General features: G+C 37.4%; 2 protein-coding genes and 1 long non-coding RNA gene across 3 annotated transcripts; 2 read left to right on the top strand and 1 right to left on the bottom strand.

The window, feature by feature from the left end:
• LOC105167609 (transcription initiation factor TFIID subunit 8-like) lies at nucleotides 4,412–6,456 on the top strand. Its single transcript, XM_011087381.2, has 2 exons — nucleotides 4,412–4,787; nucleotides 5,021–6,456. Exon 2 carries the CDS (start codon nucleotides 5,032–5,034, stop codon nucleotides 6,181–6,183), a length of 1,152 nt encoding a protein of 383 aa, XP_011085683.1. The 5' UTR covers nucleotides 4,412–4,787; nucleotides 5,021–5,031; the 3' UTR covers nucleotides 6,184–6,456.
• On the bottom strand, nucleotides 8,634–13,562 carry LOC105167608 (protein LONGIFOLIA 2). The gene is made up of 5 exons (XM_011087380.2): nucleotides 13,085–13,562; nucleotides 12,453–12,496; nucleotides 10,386–12,326; nucleotides 10,144–10,294; nucleotides 8,634–9,818 (listed from the first exon to the last, which is right to left on the bottom strand). The coding sequence occupies exons 1-5, from the start codon at nucleotides 13,236–13,238 to the stop codon at nucleotides 9,031–9,033; spliced, it is 3,078 nt and encodes a 1,025-aa protein (XP_011085682.1). The 5' UTR covers nucleotides 13,239–13,562; the 3' UTR covers nucleotides 8,634–9,030.
• Nucleotides 13,763–14,259, top strand: LOC105167607. The gene is made up of 2 exons (XR_848263.2): nucleotides 13,763–13,973; nucleotides 14,061–14,259. It is a non-coding gene; the product is annotated as an uncharacterized LOC105167607 (long non-coding RNA).

Here is an 18,717-nt window from a genome sequence, read left to right as displayed (position 1 = left end):
GGCTGTGTAGAGCAGTTGCGTGGCCGAAATATGCGTTAAGGGTGCCAAGTGCGCGGGCGGCCCTTGACACCAAGTCAAGATGTTATGTGATCATTAGTTAGAATCTTACCATTATGATTGTTGAACTTGGGATATATGTATATATAGTACTACATGTGTTATACTTAGATTTTTCACAAAATTTGTCATAGTTTTACATAAGGCTAGATTACTTTTCCTTTGTAACTTTCAGGGTTTCTGTATGTTTCGATAGCTCCCGTCTTGCTCAACTTATGTTTTCTCCTGAGATGCATCTACACATTGACTGTTCGGTAATAATATTGTTGTCTGCAAAATTTTAATTTGGTGGATTCAATTATGATGTGGTCCAAGTTTTTATTAAGCGATGAAACTAAAAATTTTACCCGCGACACGATAACTCACCAGGTGAAAATACAATTTTCGAGGGAGTTTTTTAGTAAAAGTGGTCGCTTAATGAATAGTAGTTAGGTTAAAAAAAATAATATTTTTTGTATTTATAGTAGTGTTGGAAGTTATATTGTGTGGTAGGTTGCATTTGTTTAACATGTGCCTCATATATGTTAAATTATTTTTTTACCCTTGCAGGTTAATATTTTTTACTAATATATCATATAGCCCTCCACTCTCGGATGGAATATGCTCTAGCCGGTGTAATATTTTGTTCGAGAGTAAACAATTTTCTGAATTGAGTTAACACATGGGAGTGGGTGGATGGGGAGTCATTTATTGTTTTCAATTTACTGGGGGTGTGCAAATACGCTTGCAGCCCTATAACTAACCATAGCTAGTTGAATCAGAGTCCGCCCAGCTAGGCCCAACAGTGTCTGGTGCCCAGCTCGAGCTGCGCCTGGTGCCCGGCTCGAGCTGCGGCTTGAGGCACCCTCGCACCCACCTCGAGCCTTAGGCTCGAGTCCTCAAGTGTTGGGAGGAGGTGCCTATTGTTGCGTCCCATGGGTTTTAGACCCAGGTCAAAAGGATGAAAAGTGGTGATTCCAACCACTACACTATCAAGTATTTTTTGTTAATATTTGTTCTCATTCGCTATTAGTAGAGGTTATTCAGAGTTTACTCATTCTTTGCGCCGAATTCTTTTATTTGTTTTGAGGAATTCAACGTCATCTTCAAGAGATGAGACTCTTGGTAAACAATTCTTACATATGGTGACGGAGCCCCCAAAACCTTGGAGAAGGTAAAGCGGCACATTTTTTTTTAAGGATGTTGCCTCTTGATTTTTTCACCACTCATACGGTTGAAAATTTTGGTAGGTAACTCGATAGTATTCCATGTTGATAAATGTAGTCACTGCACTTATTCAGTTGTTGTTTTGTTTTCTTATGACTAGAATTCATCGGATGTTGCCTCAAGGAATGTTTTTGCTCATGCCTCGAAGTTAGATTTTTACCAATTTCGAGGGGGGGGGGAGCAAAATTTTCCAAGTCCAACATTTTTATGAGGAGGCATTGCCTCAAGAATTTTTGATAAGGGGATGTTGCCTCAAAGGATACTTCATGTCCTAGAGTCGGTCTTTTACCATCTTCAACGGGATGTAAAGTTTTCGGGGCGACGCAAAATTTTTTGAGTCCAATATTTTTATGAGGGGACATTGCCTCAAAAATTTTTGATAAGGGAATGTTGCCTCAAAGGATACTTCATGTCCCCGAGTCGATTTTTTACCAACTTCAGAGGGATGTAAAGTTTTCGGGGCGACATTATCGACGGGGATCTCAATGAAGTTCCGTCTAGGGGGTTCCGGGGCAATAACGACTTTTACCTATATGGCAATGATGATTTTTGTCTCTAGGATCCTCTTCAAACTTCAAGGATTTCTATGTCTAAATTCATTTGGTTTGTTAGGACTACGACAAGAAAAATAACTTCATTATTAAAATTCGGAATACAATATTTTAGGAAAAATCAAAAGGGGAGAAGGATATATTGAGCTACTACTCGAGTTTTCTCCTATTACAAGTGAATAGCCAAAAAATAAATTTTCTCGCTAAGTGAACTTAGAGTTATACCTTCGTGGCTTGTTGATCTTTTTGAGGTCATAGGATGACTCCTACTGTGGGATAATTATCGTCATAAGGAGTTGACACATTTAGTCCATGGTCAAATTGGTGTCCTTGTGGATAGTGGTTGATATATTCCTTCAAGTGTCCGTGCTGGATCAATTTTTCTATCTCATTCTTCAGGTGATGGCATTCCTTCATCGTGTGTCCCCTGTCCTGGTGAAAACGACAGTACTTTTCGGATTTGAGTCTCTTTGGGTTATCTTTCATTTTTATCGGCCATTGATTGATTAGCCCTGTTCCGCCACAATTAATATCTCCCCCCGGGAGCGTTCAAAGGGGTATAGTGAGCGAACCCCGCCGGATGTACATGCTTGCGTTCCTCTTTCTTTTTTGGCTCCTCTTCCTCTTCTCGGCTCTTCCTTTTGTCGCTAAGGAAAGGATCCAAAGCATTAGACTCCTCAATCTGGATGTATTTCTGGGAGTGTACAAGTAAATCTTCCATAGTGCTAGGGAGCTTGCCGGCAATGGACTCCTTGAATCTTCCCAGTAGCAGGTTCTGTTGGATAATACTAGCCAACAACTCATGATTAATATGGGGAACTTCATGCACTGCATCCACAAATCTTTGCATGTAGTCTCTCAAAGTCTCGCCCTCCCTTTAGAGGATGGTGAATAGAAATGCAGCCGTTTTCGAAACTTTTTTGTTCATGGAGAAATGATGCAAGAAACGTTGAACCAATTGCTCGAGGCTAGAAATAGTTCTAGCGGGCAGTTGGTTAAACCAGGCTAATGCACGTTTTGAGAGTGTAGTCGAAAGACTTTGCAGTAAGCAACGTCACTTAGATCGTATCAATCCATCTTGACGTGAAGTTTTTCTAAGTGTTCTTGTGGGTCTCTTGTTCCATCATATTCCGATCGATTCGAGACCTTGAGGCATGTTGGGAGCACTTCGACTAGAATGTTTGGGGCAAAAGGGCTACGTTTTGGAGGGGCTACGGTCAATGACAAGTAGAAATCCTCGGCTCCCCTAGGTGGTGGGGGACAGAAAATTCTCGATTGCGGAGATCCTGATCTTGAGTCTGTGCAATTTCAGGCCTAGAGATCCTGATGTTCACTTCCTCCCGCCTTTGCTCCTCCTCCTCGGGGGCCGAGGATAATTCTCGACTTCTACTAGGGGAAAGCAAGGGCGGGTTCGCAGGTTATCGCGCTACAAATTGGGCCACAACTTGTGCCGCATCTCGAGTAGATGCGTCGCGTATCAGGACTAGCAAAGCTTCTTGCGTTAGTTGGATCATTGGTTCTTGGGATGGAGCTTCTGGCAGGAGTGCTCTCCCAAAAGGCGCGAGTAGAGATTGTCGACGTGGTGGAAGAATCTCCCCATTGAGGGGTACTTGCTCATGCGTCAGGGGGGTTACCTCGTAGGGTGGTGACTGTTCGCGAGGCGGGTCTTGTTCCACCCCATTCACTTGGGCTTCGTGGATCACGTCCAAATCATGGATGTCACGGGCTCGAGATCTAGTTTGCATACTCAATGTTGAGGTAAATTTTCCCACAGACGGTGCCAATGATGTGGTCGAGGTTTTTACGAAAGGATGAAACTAAAATTTTACCACCGACAGATAACTCACCAGGTGAAAATACGATTTTTGGGGGAGCTTTTTAGTAAGAGTGGTCACTATCAATGAATAGTAGTTAGGTTAAAAAAATAATAGTAGTGTTGCAGTTATATTGTGTGATATGTTGCATTTGTTTAACGTGTGTCTCATATATATTAAATTATTTTTTTATCCTTACAGATTAATATTTTTTACCAATATACATCAAGTTAGATTAAAATCAACCATATAATAGTTATATTACACTTATGAAATGATTAATTTATAATACTTAATTGTTTTTCTGTATTGGAATGTGAGTCGAATATATACATATTAATTAATTATTCGATTATAAAAAGATATGGTTATAAGGGGAAAATTGGCCAAAAGGCATAAAATTCCTCTGTTTTTTATAAACTCAGCTTCTTTTTTTTTTTTAATGTTTCAAAAATATGCAAAAATAAATCAATCGAAAAAATTGTTGGTTTGGGCCGGGCTGCTAACAATGGGTCACCCTTATTAAACAATGTATTGTTCACCCAACTACTGCCCAAAAACAGCAGAAGCACAGCGTTCGGCCCAGTAAGGGTAGATGGTTTTGATTGGAGAGTAGGGATAAAAAGGGTCTGGGACCATTGAGGGAGTAACAGCAAATCATTTTTGATTGGGGAAAAAAAAAGGAAAAACTAAAAAAAGAGTGGACCCACCGGAATGTATTGTTTTTTCCTATTCGAATAAAATAATAATTTGTGGAGCACCTGCGGGGACTCCCCTCCGTATCCTTGTCCTGCAGTTATGTGCAATGAGAATCCCCAAATCAGAAAGCGCATTCGGCCAAACAGCGATACCAACTAATTTCGGTCAGAACTGGCTGCCCACGCCGACCGGAGCTGCGGGAGAGTAAGAGCACGCACAGTCTGCTTGCCGTCTATAAAGTACCAGCTATAATTCGGCTCTCCCCACGATTTCGATTCTTTGAATCCAGGGTTCTGGGGAGGTTTTCAATTTGTCGTTATATTAATTGATTATTCACCAAGTATTTATTTATAAGTTCCGCTGATCTACAATTCTGCTGAGTTTCGTTTGCTGGGCTCGTTTGGATTGATTCCATTTGTAGGATATATCTGTCCTCCGCTTAAACCCTAGAGAATCCGAGGTAAGCGCTTCACTACTGTGTAATTTTCATTTACAGTAGATGTAGATATATTGGGTCGTTTATTTTGTTTCTGGGTAAGCAAGAACTTAGGGTTTTTGCGATGTTGGCTCAATGAGTTGCCGTTGAAAATGTGATTCTTGTTGGATTTAAGGGTAATAAGTTGAATTTTTGGGAAATTTAGTTCAAGGAAGTGGTTTGATTTGATTTGATTTGATTATGATGTGATTATGAAGTGTTGTTGAATATGAGCGATGGTGACGGGAAGGATACTGTGAAGTTCTTGAGTGAGAAAGAAAATCTGCTGTCGAAGAGAAAGAAGAAGAGGTTGGGAACTGACGAATTCGCCCAGGCCATTGCCAGAATTGCGGTGGCACAGGTTTGCGAGAGTTTAGGGTTTCAGAGCTTTCAGCAGTCTGCATTGGATACTCTTGCTGATGTTGGGGTCAGGTACATTAGAGAACTAGGGAAAACTGCTCTTGCTTTTGCCAATTTAGCAAATAGGAGCCAGTGTAATGTGTTTGATGTGATTCAAGGATTGGAGGATTTGGGCTCGGTTCAGGGCTTTTCAGGTGCTTCAGATGTTAACCATCCACTTTCAGGATCAGGAGTAGTTAGGGATATAATTCGTTATGTTTGCCAAGCAGAGGAAATCCCATTTGCATATTTGCTACCTGTTTTTCCTGTTGTTAAAGAAAGGACATTGAACCCCAGTTTTGCACAGGCAGAGGAAAATCCACCTGATGAGCATATACCTAGTTGGTTGCCCAAGTTTCCAGATCCTGAGACTTACGTCGACTTAAGTTCAGGGAACGAGAAAGACACGGAGAAAGAGGTGGTGAACAAGAATCAGCAGGTTGAAGAACAGCATATAAAGGTAGAGAGGCCCTTGCTGAATTTGCAGCAGAAATTAATTTGTAATGGGTCTGAAGCAGGAATAGCAGTTGAACAAGTTGATGCTGCAAAGGCACAACGAGCAGCAGAAAGCAACCCATTTCTTGCTCCCCCTATTCAATTTGGGGAAAAGGAGGTCTCGGTGCCTGCTCTTCCAGCTAAACTTTCAGATGACACTTTGGGGTATCATCAAAGTTGTGAAGTTTTGGAGAGCAATCTGTTGGCATTGGAGCCATCTTTGCAAGCCAATGAAGCTGCGGCAAGTGGTCCTTGTGAACCTCAGGACAGTAGAAAGATTCTCTTGAACGGGAGGCCCAATATACATTTTAAGTTTGGGAATCGTAAGAAATCCTTAGGCATGGTGACAAGCCCTAGGAATGAGGGCATTGAGAAATCTTCACTTTGGTTCGGTGATGATTGCGATGAAATAGACAAGAAGAGAAGGAGGGCCGAGAAAGTTCTTTGGGAAAATACAGAATATCCGCCAGAAGCATCTTATTTGTAAATTAGGCATGTTTGTTAGAGATTGTATAATTTTTTATGGAGCTAGCACCTGATGCTTGTTCCTGGACAGTCATAGTTGAGGAGCTAGAATTTTCTCTGTACGGGCATTTTTTAGACTTCTAAACGGGCAGTGTTCCCACTTTCATTGAGTTCTTGAGGTGCTTAGTTGTCAGTGTACCTTCATGAACCTTTGTTATTGATAGGTTTTTTGTAACTGAAATCAAATTGCAAGTTTTAGTTACTGCTTTACTTCTTTTATTTCTCTAGGATGTAATGTCTCAGGCCATTATGTTGACTTCAGATCAATTGAGCCAGTTTGAATATATGCTTTCGTATAATTCAGGGTAGGTTATGTTGTAAGAGTTCACCAAATAGACAAAGGGATGCAACCTAGTTTGTGCCATCTGAAAGATACATCTGATCATCTCCTTCTATGGGTAACAGACGTGTCAGTTACATTTAACATATATAGTTACTGAATCAAGCCTTTATTTTATTTAATTTTCAAACTATGTAGCCATCTGAAAGATATATCTGATCATCTCCTTCTATGGGTAACAGACGTGTCAGTTACATTTAACATATATAGTTACTGAATCAAGCCTTTATTTTATTTAATTTTCAAACTATGTAATTTATAGCAGCTGTATTTTGATATAGAGAGCATTTATATGCTGAAGTACATTATGGAGACATTATTGATTACAGATATGTAAATTTCATTGTATAATATGTCAATCATCCCTCATCTTAACCAGTTTCTGCTGGCCCTTTCTTTTAGTCTTTCAGTTTCTTTTATCAACTGCTTGCCTAGGAGTCAAGTTTTAACTCAGCTAATTTGCAGAAGTCTGTGTTCATAATAGCTATTTGGCCCCTTAAACTGCTGACTGCTCTTTTGTCAGTAGAGCACCTAGTGTCTCGAGTGTAATTCTTCACAAATTTCTTGAGTGCTAATTCACCTGTAGTTTGCCTAGCTACTGTTAATTGCTCATATAATATGCACGTCATCTTCCGCGAAGAAACATAGATACTCCACATGGTTACATTTGACTGTATATTTAGTGCGTTGCAATTCGATGATTTCTCCAGTTTACACTTGAAAAGAGTTGCGCTTTGACTCCATTGATGTTTCTAGCTCTGGTTTTTCCTAATAATGATAATATTATATTAAATAGGTTCGTGGTTCTCTGAAGATCCTTCTTAATACCTAAGTTGTTATTCTTTTTTTCCCCCCTCTTGTGTATTATATGATTTGTACAATCTATGTTGTCTCTCAACTGTCCATATACTTATCAACTGTGTTTTGTTTCTTTGTTGTTCTTTTCTCATGCTAAATCTGGATGCTGTTGAAAGCGCTCACAATGGGAACTAACTGCCCCAGTTTGTGGGGTCGGGGGAGTGATTTAGATACATTTTGGTTTAAACAACCTTGGACAATGGAATATTGAGATCATCGAAAACCTCCAGTTTGTGTTTCATGGAACATACTAGGTATACCTACCTACATATCTTGGATCTTGGGTCATATCAGGTTCAGGGAAACTCAGGTGTTTATTTGTTCCTGCCACTGATTTTTGAGCCTGTTTTCATTGGTAAATTATTCCTTGCATGGTTGAAAAAGGTGCTAACCGTTGAAATTTTACATGAGGCAATGTGTGGATTAGGAGTGGTGTCCTTAGTCGCGTCATTCCAAGTTTGTATGTTACTTTTGTACTAGTGCATAAGATATTAATGGAAAAGGAAGAAGTGCTTACTTAGGAGACTGTAGTCAAGAACTGCAGCACGCTAGTTGCTTTATAGAGATACTACACAGATAAATTCACAAGTGCACAGCACTTCTTTCTAGCATGTGTGTTTTCTCTTGAAATATGGTCTTAGGTTGCTGTCTTGAAGCTAGCCTTGTTATGGAAATGGAAACCATAAATCTGTTTTGAAACAAATTTAATTTGCCCACTGGAATTATGCCTGCAACAATCTTGTGTGCTGTTGTTCGGCTCTGTTGTACTTGCTCTCATATCTTGTAGTCTTATTCTTGCAATCACAGATATTCAATCTTTCACACATCTCTGGGCCGTACGGTTGGTTTTTTTATTGGTTATGTTTCTTGTTAATTCTTGTTTGAAACTGATATTTGCTTGGGCCCTTCGATGGGCATATAATCAAGTGAGCATGCATGAAAGGGGAGTATCTTTTAGTCCCTTACCACTTCTTTAGGCACATATGGCACTAGGTACTTTGTTTTCCACTAAGATCAAAGTTAAAGGCTGCACCTACGTCGTCTAAGATTTCTCTAATTAAGTTCAGTGGCACATACATTTAGCTGTTCTAACTCCAATGATCGGTGAACTTCACAATCTTAAATATCATGCTGATGCTAGATGCTATGACATTGTAGTACATGGTACAATCTTGGTGCAGTTTTGTTGGCATCTACTGGTTATCCAATATCTGTATATAGAATGTAAACCACAGTACCCTGAATTCCCCTCTCCTTGAATTACTTAATATTACAGCTCCCAAAAACATAGCATTCGTGCAGGCTGCAAACTTTTTTGCAATACTACCAAATTGTACTGATAAATAAGTCAACAATGAAGGAGGATGAACTTCAAAGTCTTACATTTGCAAATGCTCCAGTTTTCAGCTGTGCAACTATGCCCCAATCTCCTCCTTAATTGTGTAATAAGTATGGCATAAATGATGGACCGAGTAAAAGATTAGAAACAGAATTATGTCAGATTTAAATGAAATTTGTGCTCTCAATTCTAAAGTTGTATAGCTCTACAAATGATACATCTATGGTGCATTTTAGAGAATATATACATAAGAAAAAAGATGCTGGTGGAAACTACTTGGTAAACAGTTGCCTGCAATGCCTCTTTGACCATTCTTGAAGATCCATGACTTCACCTGTGACTACCTCATTTATCAGATCTTTAAAGATTAGGCGTTCAATGTCCAATACCAAGGCTGGAAGCTCTCCACTATAATCTGTCCAATCCTCTGATTGATTCTTCATATCTGAAGCTAAGAGTCTGACAAATCCATCATCCTCATCGTCAAGGTTGCTAGATGATATGTTGCACAGCTGATCCATCTCCAAATATACTTCTTTCATGAGCCCCTGCGAGCTCATCTTTTTCCATCCCAATGTAAATAGTCCACCTGAAGTGAATTTGCGAACCAGTATTTCATTTAGCGTATCAAAAATAATTTTTTTTTGGATTTTCTGATTTAACTTCATCTGATCATTCTTTTCATCGAATTCTCCAGTTGGTTCCTCTATTCTGTCCTCCTTTTCTTCAACGGCATGGAATATGTCGGGATCAATCAGATGACAGGAAAGGAGTTGATCCACTGCCGGGATGATGCCTGTGTCTTTAAGGAGTCCTGATGCCAATAGTATCTTGTTAATGTATCTCTGCCCTGGATTAAGGCTCTGATCTACTGATTCATTGTAATTTGCAGCAGCTTCACTAGGTTTGGTTTTCAACAGTCTAGGCTCATGAACTAAGCGCAAGATATTTTCTGACTTCTGACTGTAATTATAACCAGGATCAGGTCTCGTGCAGTCTGGTAATTGGTTTACATTCCCAAGAGGCCATTCTGCTTCATCAGGACTTGGACTCTCATCTTCTATATAATTCGCCACATAACAAAGACTTTCATCAGTGCGATGATTTATGCACAATGTAGGTATATGCAAGTAGCACAGTAATTTTATAGCACACAGCTTGCTGGCCATTAATGTGTCAGAGCTGTTAATTAAATAACACTGGATTTCAGCATACGTTTTGAAGTGCATTACGTCATGTCTTGATTTGGTGGTAATGTGTATTGTTAGATTGACTAATCTTTCTGTTTAAAGGCGAGTTTTGCATATTAAGGGGAATATAAGGATCAATTTTCAAGTTTGAAATCTAATTGCAAGAATACTGTATTCAGGGTAACAGACCACTACCTTGAAAAGCTGTTGATCTCTTCTTTACTGGAGATGGTGAATCTTCACTGTAAAATGTTGCATCAAGAACTGAAACTGGACTTGGTTGTTCCATCATGGTCGCTGCAAGTTCAAATGCTGGTATCTGATCTTTTAACGTTGACATTGAATTCTGGGGTGCGAAAGAAAAAGAAACCTATCAATTTGACGTAAAACATTTAACTAAATACTGCAACAGTACCAGTTACTTTGTTTTCACTTGCCTGTTGTTCTCTGTAATTTGTGTTGATACCAGCCGAGCTTTTGACCTCTGTTTCCATCTGTGAGGCTATGCTATTGTTGCTTTCTGATTTTACAGAAGCTGTGTCTCCTTGGTAACTTGAGTATCTCGTCTCACTACTGAGATCGCTCAATTGGTCATCACATAACTGCGAATCCATTGATTTCACCTTGTGTTTTCTGTACTGGGAACTCTTTTCTCTTATTTTCTTGCTGGAGTGCTTTTTGAGCCTTCCTGAGTCTGATAATGCAGTAGTGGGATGAGTTTCTCCCTCAATCCTGAGTGCATTTTGTTGTAATCTTGGAGACACGGTAAGGAAACCCCTTCCAGAGGTACTGCAATTTTCTGCCCTGATGCGTGGAGGCACTTTCACCGTTCGCTCTAGTTCTAAATTTCTCCATTTAGTCTTGTCAATGGAAGGAAGAAACAGACTGGAGTCTTTCGTGCTATGGTTCCCTGGTGTAAGATCTTTTGCTTTTTCTCTGTTTGCTGTATTCTCCTTGTGGTATTTAGGCTCCTGAATTCGGAGTCGTCGGAGATGCGAGGTCTCCGTTGTTGGGACCTGATTGGAACTTAAAATTTTGAATTTCTCCATCACTGTGGCTGACTTTGTTGTCCCAACGGAAGAACCTGATTGCTTAGGAGAGCAAGTCCCATTGATCGTCAGAGCCTGCTGGTAAGCTTTTCTGTTCCGCGACATCGGCAGCTTAGAATTCTGATTGGAGCAGCTATCATCCGAAGTGCATCTCTGTTGCATTGTGAGTTCAGCTGACTCTCCTCTCTGGTTTTCCAATCTCGCTCTTGTTTTTTGCATTGCTTCAAGTATCTGTTTGAGAGCTCTGAGATCTTTCCCAGACCTTTTGAATTCAAGCTCTGTTATCCTCTTCTCGATTTCACCATAAACTGAAGAAGATGGAAGTGTATTTGTTGGAGTTTTCCTACTCTGTGCAGCCACTTTTGGAGAAACTTGGCAAGAATCTCGTTGTTTCCATGGAGCTGGTTCCATTGGGAGTCTTGAACATGTGGTTGGTTTCCTTATCGAACTGGCATTACGAGAGCGTGGTGATGATGAGGCAGGATTCTTTTCTAAACCAGGTTGAGAAAAAGAAACCTGATTTTGCTTGCTTTCCTCAGCTTTTGTAGATAATTTTGAAGGAGAAGCTACTCTGGGGCTTGGGCTTGATTTTATGTTGGTAACTGGATTCTCGTCTGTGGAAATGGTATCTGGGAAAGCATCCAAACCCATGAGCTTTGCTATAATGCTGGATGTTCTGGTGTGACTTCCAGGTTCTTGGTGGCTGGAATTCTTATTTCCGATATGCATATCTTGGCCAACAAAATTCAATCTTGACTCAAGGGCTGAAGACTTGAAGGAACTTGCTTTACTGTCTAATGATAATCTTGGGCGTTCTTTAAGCTTCATGGCTGTCTTAAATGAATCTCGTGATTCTCTTCCATCATACGAGAAACGAGGAAGTGTCAGCAGCTCATCCTTGGAGTTCTTTGTACCTTCCAGGACCTTAGGGAACACTCGAGTTGATCCTTCATAAACCGGTGCTTTTGGTTTTCCAAATTTGGACTGCTGCAAAGGCCTGGGAGAGTCAATGTGCTTCATTACAGTGACTTTTCTTTCATCATTAGCAACGGATTTGATAGTCAGGCTACGGGCTTCTCTGTACATCGAATCCTTCACTACATCTCGAATATCAGGGGATTGCAGGCCCCTAGTAGATGAAGGCTGTTGTTCTATCATGGCTGTGATCTGCAATGGGCTTTCAGAAATATTGATTTGTCCCAGTGGAAGTGTTTCTGGTTCAGCTGTTCTGTTATAATCAAGCGACGAGGATGCAAATGCGCAGGAAGAAGATGATAAAGATGCTTGGGATGTTTCCATATACACTCTTGGTTTCTCCTTCTGCACATCCTGCAAATGTAAGTGATTCAATTACCTCTCTGAAAACTAGTTATTGGTAGATGCAAATACAAAATGGAACTCGTTTCGTCTTTCTTTTTCCAAGAAAAGAGAAAATGAACATGTTCAGAATCTTACCGTGACAGCTTTCAGTTTATTGGGCTCCAATTCTTGTTGGGGACCTAGCAAAGCCAATAAAGAGCAGTAATCTTAGCCAAATGATAGTTGAATGGTACAAGCAAATATCTTATTACATAAAACTGTAGAGCCAAAACTCTAAATAGAATCTGCATGATGAAGTAAAACTCTGTTACTCTGGTCCAAAGTTGTTAAATTAGAACAAACAACTGTATTCTTCTGGAGAATTTCTTTTATCTTCTGTAAGACTTCCTACAACACAATTGTCTTATGAAGGGAATGTTGATATAAGAGACACTTGTTTATTTATTTGGAGATGGAGAGACATTTTCTACATTCGCATATATCATGAAAACATAAAACTTCTGTATGAAGCATGCTCCTGGAGTTTAGTTCTCTGACTTTGAGAGTGTGTGATTAAGAAATATGCAAGGAATAAGAATAATTTTCATGATTTCCTACAATGACATCTAACCATCAAAGTAGCAGAATTATGTCCATCTCATACTGTGGGTCACCATAAAAGATATTTATCAATAATCTTACAAAAAGATGAACTGGAAACTAATAGAACTGAAAATGCAATTTATGATCTCTTGCAGCTTAAATTGAAGAATGAATCTTAAACATACCTGGAAGTAGCCTCTTGTGGTTGTGGCTGCTCATTTTCCAGCCCGCAAGCAAGTGGTGACGATCAAAGAGGTGAAATATGCTGTTCATGCACCGAATTTGCTTTCGCGAATTTCTGTTCTCGTGTCTCGAGGAAGGCAGTATCTTGGCCGACATGTCTGTTTCTTCCAGCAATGCCCGGAGAAAGGAAGAATGAATTCTGCGCTTTACAACAGAGTTATATTGCCTTGAGGAATTCAAGAACAGCTGTTGGTTTAAAAAGAAAGCCTTTTTCTTGGATTCCAGTGATCAAGGCAGACAGGATTCACTGTAAATTGCTACCAGGAATGAGCAGAATATATAATGGACAACAGTGGGAAAGATGAAAGGGAGATGTTGTTGTTTCTTGGGTTTCTCACAGGACAAAGGGAAATCAGTTGGTTCTTTGTTTTTGGTTCTCTCAAGAAAGATGGATAACAGAGGGCAGAGCTTTAAGAGGGAATGCTATATATGCAAATGCAACTACTTTATTTATTTGTTTTTAAGGAGGGAATGTGGGTCAGATCTAATGTGAATATGTGGGGCAGAGTTTCACTGGTTATTTTCTTTCATTGTTCATGTGGACAATGTAATGTGAGTGGGTCTGGATTCTGGAGCCTGGTCCTCTTTACATGAGAGCATGTGGACTCTGTCAGGTAATGTAAGTGGATTATGTACTGGCAATCCCTCCTTTTTTCCCACTGTCTTTCTGCCCAATCGTGCCGTTCCTGTCACGCCATCCGATGCTTAAGCTAGATCGTAGATAATGACGTTGTCAATTAACATCTAACGGTTCACGATCCACTTAAACAACGCCCAAGCGAGTAGAAGGAAGATTCCATATGAAGTTTACATTCAATTCTTGATATGCACGTACGTGCTCTGAGCTTTACATTCATTTTGCTTCCCGTTTCTTGACCCAATCTTTACTTAAATCTGTATTGTTCTTTGTTTTTTCAGCTTCTGATGCGTATTCCAGATTACGGACCTTGGCATCGACATAGAGCCTGCCTCCGTGCAATATGACAATCTACCATTAGTAACATCTCTTGTCAGTTTAACCCAATACAGTCAATAAATGTCTACCTTTCTTGACATCTGCTCAAAAAGTGGTCCAATATTCAGGTACAACAACATTGGAACTCAATGTAAGTAAAAACACATTATATTCATCTTGTCCGAAAGGAGCATATTTCTCAAGGAAATTTCTTATTTCCTTCACTAGTATAACACTTGCCTTATATTATTGTACTTGTGTGTTCTTTGTACCATGTCTTGAGACAAGAAAGATAGAGACTTAGCAACCAGAATTTGAAGGCATAGATGATGATAAGGATAATAGCTGTTTTTGGCCTGTATCTGTAGTGATCATGGCATGTAATGTTTCCTCACCTTGCCAAGAATTGCTCCCCTCCTACCCTCACTAATTAATGCTTATGTGGCCTTGTCTCCATTTTCCTTCACTCATAAATATATTCCATCAAATTGCAAATATATATATATATATATATATAAAACTGAATAGAATTTGTGGGGTATGATCGAATTCACACATTATGTGATCTTGTCGTGGTCTAATAAGAAATTGGGGCTCTCAAGTACCTGCAAATAATCGTATTTGTACTTGCATCAACTGTTAATCCTTGTCTTTTTTCCCTTAACGAAAAGGAATGTGTTCTTATTACCATAGATTTGGTTTGTGGAGTTGGGATTTGGGAACATTATCGCAACTACTTATTTGCATACTTAATTAGCAAATTTCGTACCGTGTGGGGATTATTACAGCTACTATTTGTCTTAACAAAAGCATCATTTGTGCATTATTTGTTGCAATTTTTTGTCCTAATTCCCCACATTTTACACCTTGATGTGTGTGACAGCCCAACTAAAAATGTAGTAACATGGATGCATGTTCTTTGCTTTCCAAGACTCTTCATTAATCACTCACCAATAAATCCGACTATTAATTTGTATTTATCTGCTTTATCTATATATATATATATGTGCAATTCCAGCAATAAATCCAAGATTTCCATATCAAAAGATGTGATTAATTGAGTTTTTCCAACAATAAATCCGATTTTGAATGCAATTATCGTCTCAGTTAGGGATTTTATTACAGCAAATTCTAGCCCAGCTCAGTAGTATACTCATCCCAGTCATTTGTTTGAGACAACTGTAATTTGTACTTGTTATGCTTAATTAGTTTAATTAAGCAAAATTTGATTTTGCTAATTTTTTTTATTTGGGTAAATTATAATTACCTCTCCTAACATTTGGCATAACTACAAATACCTCATCGTTATTTGAGAAATTACAAATACCTCGCTGGAACGTAATTATGTAGTCCCCATTCGGTGAAAATTACTAATTTATTCTTTTAAAAAAATATATTTTTTAGGGTGGGTGAATTTAAGTAAGTAATTCATAAAATATACATTTAAAAAAAATCAAAAAAAATATTTAATCATATATCATAATTGAAAAGAGCATTTTAGTCTGTTCACCACAAAATTAGATGAAATCTAGTGAAGGATAGGGGAACGTATACGTTATTAAACGAATTTTAAAATTAAAAAAAAATTATAATTTTTTAAACAATAATATAGTATTTATAATTATAATAAATTTTCAAGAAAAATTGCAGTAATTGGCCCAAATTTTGAATTTATTTCCAAGGGTTCCTAAAATACGTTGGCGTGTGCGTAAATTCTTGCATGTTCATGTATACTTCAATAATAGCTGATAATTATTTATTAATTACTTGTATAATTAATAAACTATTCTTTTTATTTATTTATAGTGACGTAATTACGTATTTCATCATCTCCTTTTTAAATTAAAAAAAAAAAAAAAGAATCTAAGAACATGCATGTGGTGTAGTTACCAAGAAAATCAGATGCTTACACGCGGAATTGAACTCAATGTACGTATAGATATGACTGTACATTTGTACGTTTGGAGTACATATAATGATGTTTCTCGTTTTCTTAAATAATTTTGCTAAAATTATATTTTTAGTCCTTTATTTTGTAAAAATTTTAAAATAATCCTAAAAAATAAAAAGATTCAATTTATTTAATTCAATAATGTACGATTTGTCAAAATAATCTCAAAATTAAAAGAAATTGGACACATACCTATTTGTTTGTGTTTTCATTTTCAATCTGTGTTTTTACTTTTGTATGGTTTTAATATGTAAAATGAGAATGTGTTGGGATTAGTTAATGATATTGCAATTTACGTTGAATTGTGGTGTCGTATCAAATATATTTTCAATAAAAATACGTAGCAAAGAATATAGTTTCACTTCAATTACTGTTTCCAAACCTGAAAATTAGAAATGAAAATACAAAAATAAGGCAGCATGTCGACCAAGTTTTCATCAGAAAATAAACGGCAAAAAACATGTAGAATGTGTGTGTCCGTTAATTGTATGAGCAATCAAGTAAACGATCACGAGCATTTCACGAGCCCTTGTCATCTATTTTCTACGAAAATTTGGATATAGTATAAAATGTATTGAGTTTTCTCAATTTTAAAATGATTATAAAAATATAGTAATTTTGGCAATAATTAGAGTTTTAATATGTAATAAAAATGATGGATGAGGGGTCTGAAAATGAATGGAGGGCATGATCACGTGGAGAAAGGATAAAGTGAAGGAACCCCCCATGAGGGCTGCTTCAATTTCATAAGCCAACAACTCAATTAAATCTATCTTAATCAACCCTATCAAAATCAATGCTCTATATATATTCCAAGAAAGTTAAAAACCCTACCCCATTAGTCCCACCATGATTGCCACATGATCCCTCCAACCCCAACATTGGACCATTGCATAAATTATTAGGGTTTTGAGGCAATCAAAATGGGATCATGTTTAATTTTGAGATTATACAATTTGTATTTGAATTGATGGATTTATAGTTATGAATTTGAAATTTTCAATAATAGGTCATTTGAATTTATTTGGATACTTCTAAATTTAAAGAATTTTAAATTGTTCGACTCTTATTTTGAATTGTGCTTTCAAATTCTTTTAATATGAAGTCATTTAAATTTTTTTATTCATATTTTTCTCTTAAATTCAAATCCGTCAATCTAAATGTAGCTCGAATAACATTTGAATTGATGAATTCGAGGGAAGTATTTAGAGAAATGATTTCAAATAATTTCATAGTAGAAAAATTTAAAATTCAGTACTATTTAATAAAATATAGTTGAAATTTAAAATTCTTTGAATCTAGAATTAATCTAAATAAATTCAAAGAATTTGTACCAAAAATTTGAAATTTATGGATTCAAATCCATCAATTAAATGTAACTTAAAGTTTTTGATCTTGAGGAAAAAACTATTGTCATTATAATAATCAATGAGAATTGAGCAATAAAGGGTTGAAGATTGAGTGGGCATTAATTAAAGATGGGATAGTTTTGACTATGTGTTGGGGTTTTGAAATGGTGGATATATAGATTAATTAAATTTATCTCAATATTGAATCACATGGAAGAAGATGCAACAAGAGATTCATGGATCTAACCTTGAGCTTTAAGTAATATTTTCTCACTTTTTAGATAGAATTGATTTATGCAAACTTGTTTAAGAATTTAGATTTTATATAATAATTTTTTAGTAACTAATATTACATATAAGTATAAAATATTAAAAATTATGAGTCAAAAAATAATTGGGGCTACTCGAGGTAAAAAAAATTGAGACCCATCCCTGACCTAGCTGAGTTCACGTTTTCTTGGCTCCGGACTCGCCTTTGGAGGACCCGATTGCCGAACCCTTATAACCCAAGTTCAATATATAGATAAGGGAAATTAGGATTTTCAGTTCAAATCTTAGGGTCAACAAATTTTTCGTCCCATTAATTATGGAATTTTTATTAATAATATCATAAATTACAAAAATCTCATTTATAGTCTTTTCATAAAATTTTGTTAGTATTTTGACTGAAAGACCACATGTTAAGAACATGACCGTTAATTATTTGGTCTTCTAGACAATGATTGCATATCATTTTTCCTCAAAAACATACGTGATCGTGAGTTTTTCGGCCTTCTAGATAATGGCTGTGTGTCATTTCCATCTAAATATTAATAAATACTTACAAAATAACTAGAAGTGATATTTTCATAACTTATGAAACTAGTAACGAGAATTTCGTAATTAATACTAACACTAAAGTAGGGGACAGAGGAACACAATATTTCATAATAATTGAGTGGCCAAATATAACACCACACACAAATAAAAGAAAATTGATAGAAGATGAGAGCAAAACAAGAAAGACAGAAAAACAAAAGGAAGTGCTTCATCAGCAAGAAATGTGAAGATACATGAAATCAAATTGAAAGAAGCAAATTGGCAGGTGGTGATTGGAAATAATGAAATCAAAGTCATCTGCGGGCACATGCCAAATTGTACAATTTGATGATCAAATCCCTCCCTCGGGATCTGAGAAGTAACCAGAAAAGTAAAAGATTCTGCCAAGAAATCAACACCACCTTGCAATGCAATGTGTCAGGTTTAATGAGTGGTTATCCGTAGAACGAATGCCTATTGGCTTTTTGCAGATCCCCAAGATTGGTTTTCTTGTCATATTTC

Source organism: Sesamum indicum, linkage group LG8, assembly GCF_000512975.1.
Source record: "Sesamum indicum cultivar Zhongzhi No. 13 linkage group LG8, S_indicum_v1.0, whole genome shotgun sequence".
Lineage (NCBI taxonomy): Eukaryota > Viridiplantae > Streptophyta > Magnoliopsida > Lamiales > Pedaliaceae > Sesamum > Sesamum indicum.
The sequence above is the reverse complement of the archived record's forward strand: the minus strand, read 5'-3'. Positions and strand labels throughout refer to the sequence as shown.